The sequence below is a fragment of the Thalassophryne amazonica genome, chromosome 7, assembly GCF_902500255.1.
Source record: "Thalassophryne amazonica chromosome 7, fThaAma1.1, whole genome shotgun sequence".
Taxonomy (NCBI): domain Eukaryota; kingdom Metazoa; phylum Chordata; class Actinopteri; order Batrachoidiformes; family Batrachoididae; genus Thalassophryne; species Thalassophryne amazonica.
This window is the reverse complement of record NC_047109.1, coordinates 9,131,756-9,157,358: the sequence shown is the minus strand read 5'-3', so window position 1 is coordinate 9,157,358 and position 25,603 is coordinate 9,131,756. Positions and strand designations below refer to the sequence as shown.

Sequence of the window (25,603 nt, the reverse complement as noted above, 5' to 3'; positions counted from 1 at the left end):
GACACTTCATCAACTTAAGTTAAAGATAATGTCCTCCGTGATGTGAAACGTGACTCCTTCCTTCAAATGCGCGCAGAGTTACCGGTGTCACGCGGACTCACCGACAAGCTGAAGTTACGGCCCCTCATGTAAAAAAGGAAAGAAAAAAATATATCCTTCATGTGTGGTTTTTGTGGAACTTCACTGATTAAGCGCTTTTCTTCCAAGTGACTCGTTCTCTGCTGCTGCCACCATCTGTTAGTAGCTGGGTGTCGGTCCTCCGGGCCACAGGTCCGACTGATAAAAATCTCTCTTTCTCTCTCTCTCTCTCTTTCTAACCCTAACCCTTTTCCAAATGACGGAAATCTGTCGTGGTGACGGAGAACTTTAACCCATGCATTAATGTTGCTGGTAAATTAATGAACATAAAAAACACAAATATTTAGCATTTCTCAACATTATGACATCTCTTTGAGTCTGACACTGAAACCTATTTTTTTTTTTTAGTTTGCAGGATTTCCTAAATTCAAAGCAAATTATTGTTCTTCCACAACATGAAAGGACGTGGTTACAGTCTTTGAGGTGATTCAGTTGTGTTGCTGAGCTCCATCTAATCATTACTGCTCTCATCACTTTGTAAGGGGTAATGGAAGCTGGCAGCAGCAACAGATGGACAACATGCACAGAGGCAACTTATTTTAAACTATGCGCTCTGCATCTGCCCCACAGACCAGCGGTGGGACAGAGTCACTATCAGGTCATTTAATCAGCAAGTCCCAAGTCAAGTCTCAAGTTAGCTTGCAAACAACTGGCAGTCATTATGACTTCAGACTTGACTTGGGACTTGCTAATTAAATGACTTGAGAGTGACTTTGTCCCACCTCTGCTTTAGACAAGAAAAGCACAAAAAGCTTAATGATGATGATGATTATTGCTTTGGGTGTTTGCTGTAACAGCAGAAAAGGAAAACGCGAATTTAGAAATTAATGTGAATTGCAATACATGCAATATACTTTTTGGGGGCATTCTTCTTTTATCAACATGTAAAAAGTTGATATTTTTTGAAAAAATTAAAAGTTGTAAGTGTTAAGTCACAGTCTACACAAGTCATGTCTAAAAATGTGCAGGAAAAACAACAACAAAAAACATACGAGACGAGATACACAGTACTTTTTTTTACTAGATTAACATGATTATCAAGAATAATTTGCATTATATAAATGGATCAACAAAATTTCTCGTGCTTGTTTGAGTGGAACATATACATGTAATTGTTATATTATTAGAATTAATTAAATGAATTATATTATGTGAGGCTGTATTGAATCCCAACGACAACGCAGGAAGTCAGTCCGTCTCTGCCGACGCTCTCAATACTAGTCGGAGAAGTAAAGTAACTGAAGGACGGGTCGATAATACACATCAATCTGCATGAATTGGCACGTCTAATGCAATATTTTATATATATATATATATATATATATATATATATATATATATATATATATATATACACACACACACACACACATATATAAAATACAATGGAACGCTGACACTGCGCATGCACGCCATTTTCATTGATTTCTTGCTGTAATTTTTTAACGTTCCACTCCAGATTTCTCCTGTTTGTGCAGTTTAAGCCCATTAAACTTTTCAAATTACACGTTTCTATTTTAATGTATAACCAGTGTTATTTTCAAATAGACAGATTTTACTGGAAAACTTGTTTCTGAAGGGTTTCTAGCATTGATGGGATTGCCTAGGCCCCACACTGTCTTACACAAAATTAACTCATTAAAAAAAAAAAAAAATCCAACATCTAAATCTTTAAATGTCAGTGTGCATTTAGTACTGCACCAAACAGGATGTTGCACTTAGACCAGAGCATGTAATCTGATTTCAGTCACACTTTCTGAGAAGCTGCTTGTGCTCACCTTCCTCCACCAAACGCTAAGGAGTCTGTGTCTCCTTTGATGAAGAACATGTTGTCGCCCGTCCATTTGTACACCTGTGGGACATAGTGCAATGTTAGCGGGCGCACCACACAGTACTGACACTGTATACTGATGTGCATTTAAAAAGGAACTGACAGAATGTTTCAGTGGTAGAACTAAAAAGACATTTACATTCACATTTACTTACAATTTTTAGAAACAACAAAAAACCCCACTGTGATCACACACATGCACTGATCAGTTCTTCGACACTGAAGCTGTGCTGTAAATGTTTAGTGCTGAATGTCAAAATAATAATAATAATAAAAAAATCATCACTGCAGCACATCAGGGGCTGGTTTACGCTTCTCCATCACAACTGCATCAAAAGACCTTTCCGGACTTTTACAGAGAACAGACACACAGACGTGGAAAACTTCAGAGTTGAAACAGCATCATGAGCTTCCTGTGCATCTCACACATAGTGATCATTTTCATTTGATTCATCTATTTTATAATTACAGTAAAACACCAATATAATGGATTCAGGTGGACCAGGAAATTGTCTTCACTGTGAACTGTGGCTTGAATTCAGAGTTTGGGGGTTGTCTCACAAACTGTCAGCGGCCCTTGGACCCAAAAAGAACAATTTTACTCTCATCAGTCCACAAAATATTCCTCCATTTCTCTTTAGGCCAGTTGATGTGTTCTTCGGCAAATCTTCTGCACGTCTTTTATTTAACAGAGGGACTTTGCGGGGGATTCTTGCACATAAATTAGCTTCACACAGGTGTCTTCTAACTGTCACAGCACTTATAGGTAACTCCAGACTGTCTTTGATCATCCTGGAGCTGATCAATGGGTGAGCCTTTGCCATTCTGGTTATTCTTATATCCATTTTGATGGTTGTTTTCCGTTTTCTTCCACGCGTGTCTGTTTTTTTTTGTCCATTTTAAAGCATCGGAGATCATTGTAGATGAACAGCCTATAATTTTTTTGCACCTGCATATAACTTTTCTCCTCTCCAATCAACTTTTTAATCAAACTACGCTGTTCTTCTGAACAATGTCTTAAACGGCCCATTTTCCTCAGGCTTTCAAAGAGAAAAGCATGTTCAACAGGTGCTGCCTTCATCCTTAAATAGGGGACACCTGATTCACACCTGTTTGTTCCACAAAATTGACAAACTCACTGACTGAATGCCACACTATTATTATTGTGAACACCCCCTTTTCTACTTTCTTTTTTACTAATAGCCCAATTTCATAGCCTTAAGAGTGTGCATATCATGAATGCTTGGTCTTGTTGGATTTGTGAGAATCTACTGAATCTACTGGTACCTTGTTTCCCATGTAACAATAAGAAATATACTCAAAACCTGGATTAATCTTTTTAGTCACATAGCAATACTATTATTCTGAACACTACTGTACACAGACATAAGCTATTTCGGAGTGTTTTCCACCATCTTGGTTTATTTTTCAAGCGTGCAGCCAGCTGACATCACGCTACCTTTCTTGACTGAACGTTAGACACAATGTCCCTCCCAGCATCTCTCGTGCAGATCAGAGAAACACCCCTAGTGATCTGACGTCTCTACCAAATGGAGAACATGAATTTCTACCCATGGTGCAGAAATTCTAAATAGTTTCCAGATGGCCAAATTTTTGATTATATTGACAACATCATATTATGAATCCCTTATTTAAATGCTAAGGAATAAAATTATAGTGGTGCCAAAGAAAATTCTTATGACTTATTAAAAACCCCAAATGCCGTACAGCTTTAAGCAAAATGTCTCACTGTTATCGAGCGCATGCCTTAATTGTATGCAAAAATACTGAAGAAGCTCAGCCGTGCACACTGATCTGTCAGAGGCATAAATCAGCCTTTATAAAGTCTGAGCACCAGTGAAGTATGAAGCTCTGGAGGAACAACAGCAGAAGAATAAACAAGCTTTAAAAAGGTGAAAAAAAGGCACCCTGATGTGTGTGGGCAGAAGCGCGCGTTTGTGTCACACGCTGTGACACAAACTACATTCACAGTACAAACCTTTAAGGCTGCAGACGCACGACTGCTTCGTGTGATTGCTAGCTGATGTGGAATCACGCAACAGACAAACCCACCAATAAACATTCAGAGTGAGGAAGTAAATGCACCTCAAACTCGGGCTGGAAGGTGAAGAGAAACGTCTCTCCAGTGCCATAAAAGCCTTCACTGACTTTAAACGGCTCAGATGCCAACGCACCAAATACCTGCAGAAAACGACAGAAGAGATGACACTGCTGTTGTATCCGCCGCTGATGCAGATTCCATCGTGTGTAACATAGTTCTTGTGTTTTATCTTTCATTCGGAGGACGACGAGTGCTCTAACAATGCACCCTTCCTGCAAACACTACTTAGTGCCTCACCTCTCCATCACTGTCCTTAATGACCAGTAGTACCGGGGTGTCCTGACCCTGCATGGCTCTGTACAGTGACTTAATGCTCATGCCATGCTTTGATGTGCCAAAGGCCAGAGTCCAAGGGTAGCCAATGGTCCGTGGTGGGAGATTCCTGGCAAGCTGCGAGGAAAACAAAGACAAGGAGGGTTAGAGGGAAGCAAAGAAGAAAAAGGAAATGAAACGCAGAAAGGCCACAGCCGCCAATGCTCAATTACATCTGCAGTGACCTTTTCACACCGTGTGTGGTTTAAAGAAGAGTAACAGGGCTCCAAACACAGAGAGCCGTCTCCAGAGAAAGAAAGGTCCAGCAGTTCCTGAGAGAGGGCGCTGCCTTCCTGCAGACCAAGCCGAGGATTAACAGCAGCTGTGCCGAGGTGGGAGATAAAGCCGACAAAGACGCGGCAGCACTAACAGAAGCCTATCAACCAGACGTGGAAGTGAGAAAGAAACCATGTGCATCTGTGGACCTGAGGAACGTGAACGTCACTCTGTTCTTGTTCGTTCAGTACATAATTTCAACTTCAACACCCCCCCCCCCAAAAAAAAAAAAAATCAATAATGTTTTGGTCTGTGTTTAGAGATAATTAATTAGAAATTCTGTGATGTGTATCAGTTGGGTGTCAGAACCGCCGCCATCACCACCGAGTGTGAAATCATTCATACACTTGCAGACTCTGACAATGTGCAGTTCCTTCATCTGGTCACAATGTCAACCAGCTTTTTCTTCTTATCTGAAGGGCAACAAAGAGAATTTGTTTCCACCATTTACCTTAAATCTGCCACATCAGTCTTTTTTGGTGTTCCACAAGGATCGTTTCTGGTGTTCCTTCGATATTTTCTATTCAATCTATAAATCAAAGCTACCCTAATTGGTTCCTGGAGGGACACCTACCTTGCCTGTTTTTTCCCCTCTCCCTGCTCCACCTACAGCTAATTAACTCTGACAGGTGTACTCAGCCAATAAGGAGCTCGAAAACACCCAAGTTAAATAACCAGGGGTGAGGGAGCAGGTACAAATTTGGGCAGCACTACTATAAATAAAGCCTGAGATGTGAACACACATCCTGAGCAGCTTTGTTAATTTTTAACAAACGATTCTAAAACTTTATTTTTAAACTGAAACATTGCCATTGTTTTATATTTTATGTTTATAATATTGTTTTGGTGTAATTTTAAGTGTTTGACGTGAAATTAAAATATCTTTTAATAAGAATATTTGTTGCTTAATTTGAGCAATTATTATTATTATTATTATTACTGGCAGAGTCTCTCAGGGACAAAATCCAGGTCTACAGACACATGCTTGGTCTTTGGTGGTTAAAGGAGCATTAATCTAATGTGAAATGCTGTGCAGGTCCTTCATTCGGCATGTTTAAATTCATAACACAAACTATACTTAGTAATGAACATGTGCATTCTATTACAGGTCTGGCTGACAGCTGGACAAGTTGACTGTTGTAACACTTTGAGCGAGAACCAGGAACACAGCTGCACATACTATGTCACCCCAGAACAGGTTTGTGCAAGGGACTTTACCTTCTCTATCTGCTCTGCCTCCAGGAGGTCACTGGGCTCTCTGAGGTTGGGTTTGAAGGTTTCGGGCTCCAGCTCAGACTTGATGGACACACCATGTTTGGAGTTCACCTCTTCCTTGGTGGTGATCTACAAGTAGAAATAAAAATCAAGAATGCATGTACAGAAAGAGGGACAGCTCTGAGCTGATGTCACCAACCCGCTACCATTTCTTATTTTTGGCATCATCATAATGAGCTCCACATGCAAAAATAATTACTAAGGAGGTTCTTGAAATTAGTTAAGTAACAAAGTACAAGTCTAATTTGAAACTGTGTTCGATTCAGATTATTATAATTTTTTTCCCCTTTTTTCCCATGAGTCACAGAAATTGCCTAAACTGTATTATTTGTAGTGTATTATTATGCAGCACACAATGAACTCTAGAAAGCCATTGAAAGCAGGGCTTTCAATAACTACCAGTGGCCGGCACAACTGTCAGGCTACTTTACAAAATGATATGCTTTTAATTGATTAACTGCAAAACTTACATAATCATGTGAATTTTTTTTTTTTATTGTGTTGGTGGTGGGCAGCACAATAGCTTAGTGGTTAGCACTGTTGCCTGTCAGCAAGAAGGTCATGGGATCAATTCCCACCTGTAGCCTTTCTGTGTGGAGTTTGCAGGTTCTCCCCGTGTTTGTGTGGGTTCCCTCCGGGTGCTCCGGCTTCCTCCCACATCCAAAGAGACATGCAGGTTAGGTGGATGGGAAACTTTAAATTCTCCATAGGTGTGCATGCAGGTGTGAATGTGTTTGTCAGCGAGACGGGCGTCCTGTACAAGGTGTACTCCACCTCACGCCCTATGACTGCCGGGATAGGCTCTAGCCCTCCGTGACCCTTAACTGGAGTAAGCGGTTAAAGATAAGTGAGTGTAATTGTGATTTTTTTTTTTTTATTTAAGTAATAACTGCGTAAATCTTGATGCAGAGTTAAAGTGACAAGCAGTTGCTAGCAGAGGAACAGGAGCTGTGCATTCGTGTGGACAGAGCACACACTTATCTGCAGCTTTCTGCTCCCCTCAAAGAAGCCTGCTTGGGGAGGATGAACATAACCTGAAGCTGGTATATAAATAAAGTTATTATTTTGGCCTTTCCGAGCACCTCTGTACAAAGACACATAAAGAGAAACCTAGCAAACATTCGAAAGATCTTACAGCCATTTGCAGTTTTAAAATGATATAATAATCAACAATAACTTATCCAACCCCTACAGTTTAGGAACAGTCACAGTAACCAGACTGAGACCTTTTGCTGCCCTCAAACCGTAACACATTCTGAGCTCTAAATGTGTAAATGTGAGGGGGGGGTTGGTTAATTTTATGCTCTGAAATTTAAACACTGTGCTGAGACAGATCAGAAATGACATTTTCTATCCATAAGGACCATGACACATTCCTGACATTAACACGACTTAACTCATCTTAATAGGTTTCTTAAAGGTGCATTTACACATAAGCAAGTTGCATTACGAATGTAATTTTTCTGTCATTCGTGACACATTCCTGACATTCTTAATGTGACTTAATGCATCTGAATAGGTTTCTTAATAGTGCGTGTTGGTGCGTGATATTCTTGATATTCGTGGAGCATGTTTTTGCCTGTCAAAAAATCTTCCACAAATGTCACACACCACCCTAATTTCGTCTCACGTCGTGGAGGTAGCAACTGAGCGTATTGATCCGTCATGATGAGTATTGATCCTTAATATAACGTGACAACGTTCGTAGTGGTTCCTGTGATGGTTCTTGGAGCCCAAACTGTCACGCGTTATTACGAAGTGACACGGAAACTGTCAAGTTTTGACATGACTTGTAACGCGGCATCACATTTCACTGTGCGCCACGACGGATCAGTTTTCTGTCATGTGCGCACAATTAAACTCAGCTCCAAATGTCGTTCCACAGTTCCTGCTGAAGCTCCTCAGGACGTTCCTGCAGGAGTTCCACCTGCTGTAACCGATGAGCGGGAGAACGAGTCTGAACCAGAGGAGCGAGAGGAGACTCACGTGCAGCCAGACATCTCTGCACCTCCTCCATTTCGGCGGAGGAAGAAGCGTGGGCACAATTAAACCCTGCGCTGCACAACATTGTTTGATTGCTGACACCAAGTTGGCTAAAAGTCAAATTTCAGTGCTCTTCAGCGCGCTCATGCAGGTGTTCCACCTGCTGCATGTGCCTGATATTTGGGGAAATGCGCCAGACGAGAGCCGCATGAAGCCACACATCTGGCGCTGTCCTCCTCCTCCTCTCTGCGCCACTCCATGGCACAGAGTCCAACTACGCATCCAGTCACAAAGTTCTTCTGAAAAACTGGAGCGATCTGAATTCGGTTGGATGAATATGGGTGTGTGTGTGTGGAGACAATTCACCTCGTTCACAACGTGACAGAACTTAACGATGCGCTGTTACGCGCAATAGTGCGCGATGGCGCGTAACAACGCGGAACACTATTCTTGACCGTGCGTAATGGTTCCTGATAATTCTCCGGCAACATGTGCCATTAATCGTAACGTGTGGTAACAGGTTGCAGCAGTTCCAGAGGACACCTGATGCCTCTGCCCCGAATCATCACATTCGTGATCAGCGGCCAAGAATGTGGACTTCGTGGCATTCGTGACTTGTCGTCGTTATGTGTAAACGTAGCATAACAGTGCAAGTCGGTGCGTGATATTCGTGAAGCATGTTTTTGGCTGTCAAAAAAATCTTCCACGAATGCCACCCACCACCCTCAGCTCACCTCATGTTGTGGTGCTCGCAAACTGAGCGTGTTAATCTGTGCTGATTAGTGGTGATCCTTAATAGAGCGTGACAGTGTTCGCAGTGGTTCCTGTGATGGTTCTTGTAGCCCAAACTGTCACACATTATAAAGAATGGTCATGAAAACTGTCAAGTTCTGACACAAATTGTAACACGGTGTCACATTTCACTGTGCGCCACTACGAATAGCTTCTCTGACGTGTGCACAATTAAACCCTGCTGCACCACATTCAGTTTTATTGCTGTAGTTTGCCGAAGGAGGACAGTGACGCCAAGTTCGCCAAGTCATTCCAATGCTTCTCAGCGCACTCCTGCAGGTGTTCCACCTGCTGTTGTGCCTGATGTTCGGGAGAACGAGTCTGAGCCAGAGGAGAGCTGCGTGCAGCCAGACAGCTGGCTCTCTCCATCTCCTCCTCCTCCTCCTTTCTCCGCAATTCAGCAGCTGATGGTAGCATGAATATTTGGGGGGGAATTCGCATGATTCACAACGTGACAGAACTTGATGTGCTGTTACGTGCAACAGTGCGGAACATTATTATCGACCGTGCGTAATGGTTCCTGATAATTCACCAGTGACATGTGCCATTAATCGTAATGCGTGGTAACAGGTTGCAACAGTTCCTGAGGACTCCGGACGCCTCTGCCCCGAATCATCACATTCGTGATCAGTGGCCAAGAATGTATACTTTATGGCATTCATGACTTGTCATTCTGTGTAAATGCAGCATAAGATATGGCAGGGAGGAAAAGAAAACCAAATTTCCTGTTTTCCCTTTGAATTGGCAGTGCCATAGGTATTAAAGGCACTGCGCTGCGGTGGTTTGAATCATATTTGTCTATTACAATTTGTTCATGTAAATGGGGAATCTTCTTCATAGACTAAAGTTAATTATGGAGTTCCACAAGGTTCTGTGCTAGGACCAATTTTATTCACTTTATACATGCTTCCCTTAGGCAGTATTATTAGACGGTATTGCTTAAATTTTCATTGTTACGCAGATGATACCCAGCTTTATCTATCCATGAAGCCAGAGGACACACACCAATTAGCTAAACTGCAGGATTGTCTTACAGACATAAAGACATGGATGACCTCTAATTTCCTGCTTTTAAACTCAGATAAAACTGAAGTTATTGTACTTGGCCCCACAAATCTTAGAAACATGGTGTCTAACCAGATCCTTACTCTGGATGGCATTACCCTGACCTCTAGTAATACTGTGAGAAATCTTGGAGTCATTTTTGATCAGGATATGTCATTCAAAGCGCATATTAAACAAATATGTAGGACTGCTTTTTTGCATTTACGCAATCTCTCTAAAATTAGAAAGGTCTTGTCTCAGAGTGATGCTGAAAAACTAATTCATGCATTTATTTCCTCTAGGCTGGACTATTGTAATTCATTATTATCAGGTTGTCCTAAAAGTTCCCTAAAAAGCCTTCAGTTAATTCAAAATGCTGCAGCTAGAGTACTAACGGGGACTAGAAGGAGAGAGCATATCTCACCCATATTGGCCTCTCTTCATTGGCTTCCTGTTAATTCTAGAATAGAATTTAAACTTCTTCTTACTTATAAGGTTTTGAATAATCAAGTCCCATCTTATCTTAGGGACCTCGTAGTACCATATCACCCCAATAGAGCGCTTCGCTCTCAGACTGCAGGCTTACTTGTAGTTCCTAGGGTTTGTAAGAGTAGAATGGGAGGCAGAGCCTTCAGCTTTCAGGCTCCTCTCCTGTGGAACCAGCTCCCAATTCAGATCAGGGAGACAGACACCCTTCTCTACTTTTAAGATTAGGCTTAAAACTTTCCTTTTTGCTAAAGCTTATAGTTAGGGCTGGATCAGGTGACCCTGAACCATCCCTTAGTTATGCTGCTATAGACGTAGACTGCTGGGGGGTTCCCATGATGCACTGTTTCTTTCTCTTTTTGCTCTGTATGCACCACTCTGCATTTAATCATTAGTGATCGATCTCTGCTCCCCTCCACAGCATGTCTTTTTCCTGGTTCTCTCCCTCAGCCCCAACCAGTCCCAGCAGAAGACTGCCCCTCCCTGAGCCTGGTTCTGCTGGAGGTTTCTTCCTGTTAAAAGGGAGTTTTTCCTTCCCACTGTAGCCAAGTGCTTGCTCACAGGGGGTCGTTTTGACCGTTGGGGTTTTACAAAATTATTGTATGGCCTTGCCTTACAATATAAAGCGCCTTGGGGCAACTGTTTGTTGTGATTTGGCACTATATAAAAAAAAATTGATTGATTGATTGAATTTTAAAGAACATAAACCTCCATTAATTTTAAAGCATTATAAAATATTATTGTATTACTTAATCTCATGGTTTTTAATTTGATGTTTGTTTTTCATCTATTCTTGAACATTATTGAGATTAATGTCTAACATCAGTTTTCCTGCAAAACTTTATAAACACAGTAAGAACCTGTGACATAGTTTGGTGAGGCCATACCGAGAGCTTCAGTCCACCCCTGATTTGGCAGATCTGGAATTAGAGAAATAAAAACATGCATTCCCATGTGCACGGATTGATTGGAATATTTATCTTTCTCGATAACCAATAGCACAGTGCTTCATCACTTGTGGCCGCGAGGATCTCAGGTTTCAGTTCTCATTCAAACAGAGCAACGTGCATTGTCCTCAGAAAACCGTCATCCTGCCGGTGCGGTTCTACTTCCACCCGCTCACCTACACGTCATCACTTTCACCCTTCAATCTTCAAACTGAACCCTCTTAAACAAACAGCTAGTTTCAGTATAAAACCTTTTTAATTAAGGGGAGTCTTCACCACACCTAGTTCAGAAATAATGGAAAGTGCAACAGACTAGAATTTGAGCGTTTGTTTCCCTCCCAGATTCTCTGGATGACAGCCACCAAACTCGGCACGTGGATGAAGGCCAGGCCTGGAATTGCTCTTAAAGGTTTGGCAGAGATCAAGGCCATGAGGGTCAATATTTTGATTCTGATGTAGACTTGCATCAAACTTGGCACACATATGTATTTGAGGTCCTGACTTTCCCAGAAGAGAAAGTGTACAAGTCCTACATAGGGCCCTGACCCCCACTGGTGCCGGTGCTTATACGCAGATATCACAGCATGAAGCAGATGAGAGTGTACGACTTCGCCTGGTTCAGAATGCCAGTCCATCACAGGTTACTTCCACAGACAAGGCCTATTCACAACTGGGTGGAGAGGAACAGTGCCCAAGGACACAGACAGTTAACATGACCAGGATTCGAATGCAAGACTACATATTGGTAGCTCAATTTCAATTCCACTGAGCCACCAGCTCTAAGATGGGAAGCCATACGTAGGTGGGCTCCTGAATTACCGAGAGGAGGTCTAATCTGCCGAAAGTCTATCATTACGGTCAAGGTAATTTCTGCCTCTCTGTGGGTTAAGCGCGATGAAGGAAGTCCCTTTAATGACTTAATTTTGGTAAAGGCCAAAGAACTTGATTTTTAACTCAATGTGCAACAAAACTGGTTCATGTCTGTAGGTGGATTCCTGAATTGGCCTGGCAAGGTCAGCCAATGGTCAATCATTCAAATGAAGGTCAAAGTTGATGAGATCAAAGTCAATACTACTGGGGTCAAAGGCCAGACTTCCACAAGGAAATTCTCTGCTAATCCTTATGCTGCCAATCTGTCATAACCCTGAACATCTCAAAGTTCATGGGTACCAGTCCCTAGTCTCATCAAATGACCCAATTTTACTCAACTGTCTTTTTAAATGAAATATAAAAATGAGCAATTTCACTGTTAAAGTCACACCAGCAATGTTACTGGCATGACTGCTTAAATGCCATCATATTGCTGGTAAAGCACACAAAGGCAATGCTTCAAAGTCTGCAATTAAAGGTTGCAGATGTGTGAACATTAATGCGCTTTCAGTAAAGTTAATGACATGTCTTCACAGAGCAATAAAGTAGGCGTATGCGTGAACATCACTTTAAAGCTTGAAGAGATATTTAAATGTTACAGCTCTGACATTTGAAAAGGGCTTAAAAACGAGACACACATTACTTGCCTACAGCCAGCTCAAATACAAACCAGAAGCAGGAAGCCAGACCATGACATGAAATCAACATGGCTTCTATGAAGAACTGTGCATGATGATAAGAACGTGGTTGCGTGCAAACCTCACTACTACAAGCAAGACAACCTTTCTGTGATGGACAGATAATGTTTTCAGGTCAACATCTGAAGTTTTGATGAGAACAATATTTAACTGTGAACTTCTAATTAATTACACAGTGTAGTTTTGCAATGAGCAGCCGCTGGTGTAGACCGCAGACTGAGCTGGCCAAAGCACCTGGAGTCTTTTGCAGAGCGACCGCAGATCTTCACTTTTTAGTGCATCAATCCGACGCTGGTACTCAGTCAGAGACACTACCTGGCAGTACAAAGACAGGAACAGGAGGAACATAAAACTCTGCTGTTTGTTTCCTGCCCACAGGAAGGAAAGGACAGATGAGCGGGACAGCTACATGAGAATCAGCGTGCTTCAGATATGAGTAAACGTTTTTATATGGTAACTTTTGTTGTTGGGGAAACGCCATTTCAGAGCATTTTGCATGTTTGTGTAATATGTTGCGCAACATCACTGCCTTTCAGCAAATGTGCTGTTCCAACCACTCAGTGGATATCAATTTACGCCCGAGTCACAGACAAATTAAAGAACATGGTCACAGAAAAACAAACTCCAGCGCCCATGAACAATAATCTGCAAAAACACAACCCTGACAGAACACCACAAAGTACAGCTTAATTTCCAACAAACTTAAACCACATGGGGAGGTGAATGGTGAGGTGCCTACATATCTGTTGCACTTTTCTATCTGAAACAGATGCTCAAAGCACTTTATAACGATGCCTCAATTACATCCTTTTACTCACTGATGTCAGTGTGCTGCTGCATCACCAGGAGCAACATGAAGAAGGACCTTTCACAAGGGCCCTTAGTGATTCGATCAGAGGATCCTCACCTGAGAAGGTGATCTAAACCAGGTGCCACCAACCCTGTTCCTGGAGAGCACCTGCCCTGCATGTTTTCTAACTCTCACTGTTCCACTTCTAGGCAATTAACTATCAGGTGTTCTCAGCCAATAGGACAGGGCAGTCTCGTCTGAACCCTCTGTGATATCGCAGGATTTCACCAATTAGGGGACCTCCGCTCGCATTGTGCAATATATACACAGCAAAACTTCACATGGAAAATGGTGCACTGTTTTGTTTTCAGTTGCAGTCACTGAAGCAGTCGCAAAAAGTTTTTTTTTTTGTCCGGTTCCCAGTGAAGATGGGAAGATGAGGCAGATAGGAGAGGTCGTGTCGTTAAGTGTTAGCTAACCAGAGTAGCTCTGCTCTCTCACCTGCAAGACCGCCTCGACAGGTTTGTGCTCCCGGTCATAAAACCACAACATGTCCACTTTCCACCGCACTGTCACTTTTTCTTTGCATTTTCACTGTGTGTAATTTGCTCAAAAACCCATTGAAAATGCCATGATTTTTCCCCCCCCGGAAGTAGAGAAATTCCGTCATATGCATCCTATTTTAACCCTTTAGCGCCTGCCCTCAAATAAGACTGCGGTGCCCTATTAAAACCTCAAAAACACCCAATTTAAAAATCAGGTGTGACTTGAGTAGGTAGATGTGGGAAAACATGCAGGGCAGGTGCTTTCCACGAACAGGGTTGGTGACCCCTGATCTAAACAGTGGGCTTTAGAGCAGAGGACCCACAGTTCAAATCCCTGTCAGCTGTCCTTGCATGGCTGCACACCAACATTGGCGTGTGTTTGTGTGTGTGTGAGGCATCACTGTAAAGTGATTTGTGTGTCTACTTCTGTACTCAACACATTTTCAAAGACGGCAGGACAAATGTTTGAACCCCAGTGAGGGCACGGAGATCCAAACATGCTCTCCTCACCTTGCCGTTTATGGTGTAAATAACTTTTTTGGAAACAAGTTGGCTGTTTACAGGTCTTAATAATGCAGCAGAAAGGGTAAATGACAACCCTCATAAAAAATGCAACAGAGTCTCGCTTCAGCTTCTTCTGGAGGCGCTTTATATTTGTCCCTGAAAGCTGGAAGACCAGCAGCATGTTAGCTGCCAACCCCACAATTTCCTGCAAAAACAAAACTTCTACCCGAAAAAGAGAGAGGAAAAAAAGTGGAAGCCCAATTACAACCTAAAAACTAAACAAGAAATGGTAAAAAAAGTGACTAGCACATTCATTTCATGTCTGCAAATGGTTCCACAACACAAAGACTGTGGATTTACAAAGAAACAAACAAAAAGCATGTAACAATAATAATAACAACACTATGTAACACAATTAATGGAAAAATGACTACATTCAGCACAAACTTTGATTTTATTTTTTAACATTCTAGAAAATTCTAAAAGTTTCTTGAAATTTCTAGATAATTCTGGAAAAAACCTAGAAAATTCTGGACAGTTCTAGCAGTTAAAGAATATTCTAGAAGACTACTCAGTAGTAGTGAAGGCGAATTGAGAATATTCTTGAAAACAGACAAATTTCAAAATATCAGTGTCCTGATCACAGAAGCAAAGTTTCTGTGGAATAACAGCTATTTTCTATTTATTTAAGGCATAACAGGTTAGGAAAACACACTGTGTACCCAGGAACAAAAAAATAAAAATTTGTTACATAGTGTAATCAAATACTCATACATGAGAAACTGTAATATCTAAACGTCCGATAAATCCAAATTGCTTATTTCCAAGCCATCTAATTATTTCAGTACTGCAACAGTCAATTTTTTTCCTTTATATTGTGGATGCAGTTTGATACCGACAGGTGGCTTTTATTGCTGTGTTTAGCACTTTTCTTTTGTTTTTCCAGTTTTAATTTATAAAATTGATCAGATAAGAAAAACCTGCAACTCACATATTTAGAATAAGTGCAAAGGTTTAAACTATTTAGAAATAAATAAAATTTGTTGTGTGAAGTGCCTTGGGGCGACTGTCGTGAGATGGCGCTATATAAATTAATACATGAAATTGAAAACTGAAATATTAAAGTCAGTAAATGGTTATTTTACTTTGTCAGTCTGCAGCAAATACATCATCATCAGTTACTGTGTACATTTTAAATAAGTCAGACTACAAATATTTAGAAAATAAGTACAAAATATTAATTACAAGTGATGATTTAAATTTTTATGTTCAGGAGCCACTCAGTTTCACAGCTCTGCGATAACAGATTTGCAAACAAACAGCTTGTGTTTGCAGTTTGTGTCATGTAAGTACAAAATTTGCATTCTTGCTTATATATGACACACCCACCTGGATCAGCTTCTGCATTTAAAGCTGCAGCCAAAGAAATGAAAACATGACTTTATTTTATCATCATTATTAATACTGTATGATGCTCAAACTCATATGTGTGTATTCATTTTGTCTACCAAAATAAATACAGATCAATCAACATTTTTAGTTTCAGTCTTGTATATTCTGCCATTTTATTATATTATTTATTTAAATAGTACAAAATATTATTTGTAGCAAATGTGGCAATGTAAAATGTAGTGGAAAAATGTCCAAGCAAAGACTATGACATGACTAAATAAAAACAGTTTAAAATATTGTAAAGTTACCACAGGTATAAGTTAAACAGTGACTCGAGCAACAATTTCTTCTAAATGCCACCTAAGTTTGTGTGAAACTAAGTCCAGACTCTGAACTGGACCCGGGCGGGACGAGCTGCCGACCACTGTGTCCAGAACCAGACTCTGAACTAAACCCCGGACCAGCAACCAGACTAACGGCTAGTTAGCAGTACTAGCGGATTAGCACGATTGGCTAACAACAACATAAATTATAACCCGGCACGGTAACGCGCAACAAAGAACGTACACAGGTATACTTAGGGGTCAACCGTTTTTCTTGCTCCTTCGCTCTTGTAGAAAACATATCTTGCTTTCTAGACGAGGTTGACTCAGGAAAGTCCCATCCCAGGCGCCGTAAGTTTTCCCCACGCAGAAAGCAGTGAGCGAACGAGAAGTTCGACCAAAATAGAAACATTTTTTTCTCCGGTGGGGTCTCCTGAACGTAAAAAATGAGGGACACCGCCAACAGCCAATAATAATACAGGACAGAGAGCACCAGCTCCCCATTGGATGAAAAGCTCGGCGACCCCGCCCCTCTTCTGAAAGCATTTAAAGACACAGTTACAGCGCTACTGAACCAGTCAGGGACGGATGGATATATTTAGTTCAGCTTGTTTATTAATGATTTTTTGACAGTTACTACATTTTAGTCAACTTTTCCTAGCTATCTAGATACACAACGCACAAGCACTGCTTATTATGTTTAGAAATACAGAAAATTTGTTACATGTAATCAGGTTTTAACTTTTTTTTAATTATCTGCAACTGTCTTGGTGTTGTCTTTTAACAGACAGAACCCATAAAACTGTAGCTTTTTCTTTTTTCTTTTAAAAATGTATGCAACTTAATCACTAATGAAATTGATGCATTAAAAAATAAAACCACAATTTTTATAACAAGCATTCATTTATTATACAATCCAGACATTAGCAGCATTAAGCTTCAGAACTTCAGACCAGGTCAGGATTGAGAGAATGTCTTGGAACGCGGATAAGAATAAGGCTTAATTTTTCTAAACACATAAAAAGTTACTTCTGCTTCTTATGCAGTAGCAGAATTCCGATATGGGCCATTGGTTTACTGAAGTCTAATGGGAAGGGTTTGATTTTCAATTGGACAGGATAATCATCACTATGGTCCCTTGGGAAAGGTCCTTTATATCCAAGTTAGTCCAATTGTGCAGTTAAGTGCCTTGCATGGAAGCACGCTGACATTGGGGTGTGTGTGTGAGAGAGAGAGAGAGAGAGAGATAATGTGAAGCATCATGGTAAAGTATTCTGAACATCTGTCTCACCTGGAAACGCTCCATCAATTTTATTTGTAATTTAATCAGTTTACTCTCATTATCAGCACTTTTAATTTGGAAACTTAGAAGATGATGACATTTGTTGTTTCAGAGTTACCATGTCAACAAACTCGAGGGGGAAGACTCATTCATTCACTCGCTGCATTTTAGAGGGTAAAAGCCCAGGCCTTTCCAAAGCCTAGGCAAATCCTGTAATTACTTGAGATAATCCATTACATTGTCAGAGGAATGCACTCAAGCAATAATCAGAGCAAATAAATGTAATAGAGCCTGACTGATATGGATTTTTTGGGGGCCGATACCAATTTATTAAGGAGTAAAAGATTTATGATACTGATATATCTGGAGATATATACACAAAAATGGCAATGATGCTTAATTTTTTATTAACACATATGACAAAGAAATGTAACAGACTTGATGTTTAAAAGTTTAAACATGAACTATATATAAATATAACCAACAACCAACCAAGGTATAATCACGTTACACTCACTTGGATCAGCAGTTGCTATGTTGCATTTGCATAAAATAGACTACTCGTATATTCAGGTCTCCCCTATCTGATGGAAAAGCGACCACTTGTTTCTTGCTGCTTTATAATGCCCACTCCAAGTGAAATTGAATGACAGCTTATCGCTTTCCCTGTGACCAAGGAGTGTTGGGGGTCCCAGCCATGCTTGACAGCAATGAATGCCCTCTGCTGGACAACCTACATAATGACACCATTTTCAACAGCTAAAATGTTTTTCTGCATTACTTATAATCTTTCAAATTACAAATATGAAATGTGGGTGATTTTCAGATACAGCAATGCCTGTATAGCCCATAGCCCACAGAAAGGAGTAGATTCTCCACAGAGGAACCACTGACAGAGCTCTGACAGAGTGACCATCGGGTTCTTGGTCACCTCCCTGACTAAGGCCCTGCCACTGTGCTCACTGGGATCTTGAAAGCAGCAGAAATATTTCTGTACTTTTCTCCAGGACAACTCCTTTGACTTAATGCTTGGTTTGTGCTCTGAATGTACTGTCAACTGTGGGACCTTATATGTAGACAGGTGTGTGCATTTCCAAGTCATATCCAATCAATTTACCCCAGGTGGACAGAGATGCACTGGATGGAGGGGAAGAAATTTGGGACAACTGGAAGACTACTGCAGATGTGGTGAGGGAGACAGCAAGGAAGGTACTAGGTGTGACATCTGGACAGCGGAAAGAAGACAAGGAGACTTGGTGGTGGAACAAAGATGTCCAGGAAAGCATAAGGAGAAAGAGGTTGGCAAAAAGGAATTGGGATAGTCAGAGAGATTAAAAAAACAGACACGAGTACAAGGAGATGCAGCATAAGGCGAAAAGAGAAGGGGCAAAAGCTAAGGAAAAGGCATTTATCAAGCTGTACAAGAAGTTCAATGGTAAAGAAGGAGAAAAGGACAAATTGGCCAGACAAAGGGACAAAGCTGGAAAGGATGTGTAGCAGGTTAGGGTGGTAAAAGATGCAGATGACAATGTGATGACAAGTGGAAAGAGCGTGTTGAGAAGGTGGAGGGGATATATTGAGGAGCTGATGAATGAACAAAATGATAGAGAGCAAAGGCTAGATGATGTAGAGAGAGTAAATCAGGAAGTACAAGGGATTAGTAAGGAAGAAGTGAGGGCTGCTATGAAAAGGATTTAGAGTGGAAAGGTAGTTGGCTCAGATGACATTCCGGTGGAGGCATGGAAATGTCTAGGAGAGATGGAAGTGGAGTTTCTAGCTAGATTGTTTAATAAAATCTTGGAAAGTGACAGCATGCCTGAGGAGTGAAGAAGAAGCGTGCTGGTTCCTATTTTTAGGAACAAGGGTGATGTGCACAGCTGCAGTAACTACAGAGGCATAAAGTTGATCAGCCACAGCATAAAGTTATGGGAAAGAGTAGTAGACGCTTGGTTTAGAAAACAGATGAAGATCTGTAAGCAGCAATATGGTTTCATGCAGAGAAAGAGCACTATAGTAGCAAGATTTGCTCTCAGAATACTGATGGAGAAATATAGAAAAGGCCAGGAGTTACACTGTGTGTTTGTGGATTTAGAGAAAGGTTATGATAGGGTGCCAAGAGAAGAGTTGTGGTATTGCATGAGGATGTCTGTAGTGGCAGAGAAGTATGTGAGGGTAGTGCAGGACATGTACAAGAATAGCGTGACAGCAGTGAGATGCGCAGTAGGAATGACAAACTTAGTCAAGGTGGAGGTGGGACCAAGGATCAGCTCCGAGTCCTTTCCTGTTTACAATGGTGATGGACAGGTAGACAGATAACATCAGACAGGAGTCTCCATGAACTATGATGTTTGCAGATGACATTGTGATTTGTAGTGAGAGTAGAGAACAAGTTGAATCCAGCCTGGAAAGGTGTAGATGTAGGGGAATGAAAGTCAGTAGGAGCAAGACTGAGTACATGTGTGTGAATGGGATGGAGCCCAGTGGCATAGTGTGGTTAGGAGGAGTAGAAGTGGTGAAAGTAGAGTTTAAATACTTGGGGTCAACTGTCCAAAGTAATAGAGAGAATGGTGGAGAACTGAAGAAAAGTGTGCAAGCAGGGTGGAGTGGGTGGGGAAAGGTGGCTGGACTGAATTGTGACCGAAGACTATCTGCAAGAATTAAGGGAAAAGTCTGGAAAACAGTAGTGAGACCAGCTATGTTGTACAGCTTAGAGACAGTGGCACTAACAAAAAGACAGGAGGCAGAGCTGGAGGTTGGCAGAGATGAAGATGTTGTGAATCTCTTATGTAGTGATGAGAATGGACAGGATTAGGAATAAACATATCAGAGGGACAGCTCAGATGAGACAGTTTGGAGATAAAGTCAGAGAGGTGAGATTGAGATGGTCTGAACATATGCAGAGGAGGGACATAGGCTATATAGGGAGAAGGATGCTGAGGATGGAGCCACCAGCCAGGAGGAGAAGAGGGAGGCCAAAGATGAGGTTTATGGATGTGGTGATGGAGGACATGCAGGTGGTTGGTGTGACAGAGGAAGATACAGAGGACAGGGTGAGATGGAAACGATTGATCTGCTGTGGCGACCCCTAACAGGAACAGCCGAAAGAAGGAGGACTCCAATTAAGCTGTAGAAACATCTCAAAAATGATCAGTGGAAACAGGATGCAACTGAGCTCAATTTTGAGCGTCATGGCAAAGGCTATGAATACTTATGTACATATGATTTCTTAGTTTTTTTAAATTTGTTTTTAATAAATTTGCAAAAAATCTCAAAAAACTTTTTTCACATTGTCATGTAGAGTTTTGAGGGGAAAAAATGAATTTCATCCATTTTGGAATAAGGCTGTAACATAACAAAATGTGGAAAAAGTGCAGCGCAGTGAGTACTTTCTGGATGCACTGTACATACATTAAGTTTAAGCATCTGTTGAAATGCATGTTTGATCAAAAGGTCACTGTAACCCAGGAGTATACTATTTTACTTATTGAAATGTAATGGAGCAACAGCCTTTGTTGCAGGCCTCTCAAATCAGTCTGTTTTGCTTGCTACATCATTCATTTTCATTAATATTTAAATCCAGGCTGCTGCTTCCATCGTATCCATTGCTTTGTACAATGCATCCTTTTCATTGAGCACTCTGTAAACCATCTCCTTTGACAAAAATCCCAGCGGGTCTGTTTACGACACACCCACATGTACTCACAGTACTGCACATACAGAAGCACAAGCCATGTCTACGCCTTAATACCTCCGCATTTGATCAATTTCCAAGAGAGACACTGTCAGGTAACGCTTTGAGAGAAAGATCACAAACTACCACAACTCATAACTATGTTTGTGCACAGAATCATTCAGCAAAACGGTTTGCCAAATGCTCTGCAGCCACAGCAGCAGTCACACGTGATGAAAACTACAACATACCAACAATTACACAAACATGCAACACACTCTGGTTGGACGTTTGGAAGAGCCCATTTCCAAGCAAAGCAAGTGTTCACAAAAATTACACAACTTACACGTGAAGTTACCATGAAATTAAGAAAAGCAGTGGTGCACAGAAGCAGAATAGAAAAGTGAACACAATTCTGATGGAAAAAAAAAAAGATCCACATTTAGACTATGCACTGTAGAAATAAAACTTTAATTTCACGTGACTTAATGTAATGCACTGCATAATACAATACGACAGTTTTTCACAAGCTATGGATTAAATCCATATCTGTGAAGATGAATGAATGCAACATGAATGCACATAAAACAACGTTCTGCAGGAGTTTGTGAAGCTCCTACCTCCCATTCCTTCACGTTGATATCGGTGATAGGCTCATCCTTATCCGCTTCCGATACCTCGTTCTTTTTAATGACCAGGAACCCCGGCTCCTGTCCCATCCCCCCGACCTCCTCACCAAACATGTCTGGACTCCAATGGATGAAAAACACATAGAGGTGGTCCGACCTGGTGGAAGACATCCAAGAATAACCATCAAACAAATTAATTCCTGAACACAGATGAAACATGTCATCAAAAGTCACAATCCAAGATCCATAGCGTACAGTGGCGAGGACTTTTACACGCCATAAAAATCCCTTGTAAATTATAATATGCAACTGCTGAATTCGTTAACGGATAACACCTCCATATTTAGACAGCCTGCCCAGTTACCTCTACACTGAGGTTAGGTTTGATATGTCCAGGTTTAATCAAGATTACCAATGACAGAGCAGGTGGCTCTGTATTTGTAATCCAACTCCTGTTGTATTACAAATTTGCAGACCTGGGTTTGGGTGTGTTTAATGATGTCTGTCTATGTCCTTGGGCAAGACACGGGCTCTGCACTGTCCCAGTCTGGTATTAAATGTGTATCAGCCTTGGCTGGAGAAGTAATCTTCCATGGATTGGTGTTATGTCTAGGGGGAGTCATAGACTCTTGACCACTTCTGCGGGGTAAGGACCATGCAACTGGGCCTCAGAACCCGTATAATACTTATAATCCATGAGCCAGTGATGAATTTTGACCTAATCGGTACCACTTAAGGGGAAAAAACAACACTTAGAATCCAGCCTCAATATACCATGGCCTACACAAAAATGTATGATAGCCATCCCAGGGTGATAGCTGTAGCCAGGTAGGGGTCAATGAAGAATTACACAGAGGTCAAACTTTAAAAATGCTCCAATCATGTTGAAAACTATCTCACATTATTTGTCTGATCATAACAATTCCAAAAAGGTATAGTTTGGACTATCTATGATGGAATGTTATGGGGTAAAAACAGCAAAAATGGTGACAAAGGTTAATTTCAGTTTGTACAGGGGTCAAAAGTTAAAGTTGCTCCAATTTCAGCAAAAAATGATGCAAATTATTGGTTGAAATAAAAGGACCAATAAATGGAATGGTTTTGACTGTGCTGAATTCTTTGTCTCCAAAGTAAAGCTCAAACAAGGTCAACATCCATTGAATTGTATGACATGTGACATATGTTACCCTGTAACATGATAACTAAGCATGACAGATAGTGCAAACTATTCCTTTTTAGAACCCTATTAACCCAAACAACTTTATTGTTTTTGTGCAAAATATCTGCACAAAAACAAAGTTTATCAGTTCGAACATTAAATATCTTGTCTTTGTGGTGTATTCAATTAAATATGGGTTGAAGAGGATTTGCAAATCATTGTATTCTGTTTTATGTCCATTTTACACAACGTGCCAACTTCATTGGAATTGGGGTTGTATTATGGACTTGGAGAATCACAAGGAATTCATTTTTATGACTGTCAAATAAGGTGTGGGTGCTGCTATTTTAGTTGGCTTTTTAAAACAAACGTGAGCAAAATCGTCACATCCATACTTTACTCAAAGAGACACACAGCAGACAGTCGGCACTCCTAATTCAGGATGGTGTAGTGGTGACGATGTTTTTATTCTTACTATTATAGATGTCCACCTCTAAGGATGTGCTTCATATCTTACTACTCAGTTGTTGACCTTTAGTAGCAGAAACGGAAGTCTTGGTACAGTGGATTATGGTGTGACAGTGCTAGGACATCATACATTGGCACCGATTTGTATTTACAGGGAAAGAATGAAACAAACATCAATAGGTGAGGTGCTCCAGCTCTTTATTTCCACCCTTTCTTTTCATCATTTTCCCCCTTTCCCTCTTTCTTCTGCACACACCTGTTCAAGTGGGAGGACTCGCGCTGCGGGAGGTTCAGCCAAGGATGAGAAGTTGGTCGATGCCATGCAACACAGATGGGACCAGTCTTCTAAGCAGAGGACCAGTTTCTAAGCAGAGTCGCAGCTTCTTTGTAGAGGCAGTTTGAGAAGAAGCCCGGAGGAAGGAGGAAGGAGTGGAGCTGAGGTTAACTGAGAGCTAACGGGGCTACACGCTAGTTAGCCAAGTCAAGTGTCCAAAGTTAATACCGGCTGGGAAAAGTGACTGAAGCGCACTAACAGCCATAAAAACCCCGGCAGAGACAGGACTGAGCAGGATGCCAAACCTGTGAGGAAATACAAGAGGAATTGTCTTGAAGTAAGGTTGGAGTTATTAACAAGATGCCGTCCAAATTGAACTACGGAGACTTGAAAGAGTCACTTGACTCTCTGGCTGAGGATGTGTCTGCTGTCAAAACGCAGCAGACACAGCTCTTGGAACTTTTGGAGGAGGTTAAACAGCTGCGCCTCCAGAATGAGGAGAAAAACCGGCGCATCACAGAGCTGGAGCAGCGAGTGGAGGAACTGGAGCAACATTCTCGTATGAACGATGTGGTCATCTCAGGAATCCAAATTAAGCCGCGCTCGTACGCGCGTGCGGTTGTTGGTGGTGGTGAGGAGCCCAGTGAGCAGGAGACGCTCTCTGTGGAGCAACAGGTGGCATCCTACCTCCAGAGTAGAGGGATAGAGTTGGACCTGGAGCACATTGAGGCGTGTCACACTCTGAGACAAACCGGAGAGAGGCCAACCGTCATCGTAAGATTTGCCAACAGAAGAAACAAAAGGGCACTCTTGAAGCAAAGATTCAAACTAAAAGGAACAAATGTATTCATGAATGATCACTTAACCAAAAAGAATGCCGATATAGCTAAGAAAGCAAGAAACCTAAAGAAACAGCAAAGAATTCAGCAAACGTGGGTAACAAATTGTAGGATTCTCATCAAACTGAATGGTACACCAGAAGAAGCAAAAGTTATGGTGGTGAGAAATATAGAAGAGCTTGACAAATATAACTGAAAGATAAAGGTAACAATGTGAGACTCTATACACCACCATGAACATTACAACAAACATATTTACACCAAAGAACAACAAAGATACAGATTTGTTACAGAGAATCTTACAATTTAAACAAAAGGAACTGGAAACATTTAAATATACTGAGCACAACACACAAGATCAGGAAAATGAAACTGACCCGGTCAACAACCTTCTTGTTTCAATAAATATGAACTGTGATTACTATACACAAGACCAGTATACAAATGTTACGACTTCGGACGACAAATTGTCAATCATACATTTCAACAGCCGAAGTTTGTACACTAATTTTAACTCTATAAAGGAATATTTGCAACAGTTTATATCACCATTTAGTATTATTGCCATATCAGAATCCTGGTTACAAAAGGAAAAAGGTATTGATTTTGATTTAGAAGATTATGAGTTGCATTATGTAAACAGGAAATACAAAACAGGAGGTGGTGTTGCATTATATATTCATAAAACAATTCAGTTTACGGTTGTAGAAAGTATGTCAGTAACAATAGATGGAGTAATGGAATGTCTGACAGTCGAAATAGACAACAAAAAGAGGAAAAATATTATTGTAAGTTGTGTATATCGGTCACCTGGTTCAAGTATTGACATTTTTAATGAACAAATGGAAAAAATGTTCTCGGAAATAAGTACTAAAAATATATTTGTCTGTGGGGATTTTAATATAGATCTTTTGAATCCTGAAAAACTGAAATCAATAGATGCTTTTTCTGACA

General features: G+C 41.0%; 1 protein-coding gene across 3 annotated transcripts in view; it reads right to left on the bottom strand.

Annotated features, from left to right (window-relative positions):
• The window catches only part of oxr1a (oxidation resistance 1a), a 668,289-nt gene that overhangs the window by 7,191 nt on the left and 635,495 nt on the right, over window positions 1–25,603 (bottom strand). For 2 of the 3 annotated variants that reach the window (XM_034173809.1, XM_034173810.1), the window contains 6 exons: window positions 21,901–22,066; window positions 13,009–13,089; window positions 5,898–6,023; window positions 4,329–4,481; window positions 4,076–4,171; window positions 1,917–1,990 (listed from right to left, as the gene is read on the bottom strand). In XM_034173809.1, the coding sequence (XP_034029700.1) occupies window positions 1,917–1,990; window positions 4,076–4,171; window positions 4,329–4,481; window positions 5,898–6,023; window positions 13,009–13,089; window positions 21,901–22,066 (696 nt within the window). The remainder of the gene's footprint in view (window positions 1–1,916; window positions 1,991–4,075; window positions 4,172–4,328; window positions 4,482–5,897; window positions 6,024–13,008; window positions 13,090–21,900; window positions 22,067–25,603) is intronic. The other variant, XM_034173811.1, reaches the window with a different exon arrangement.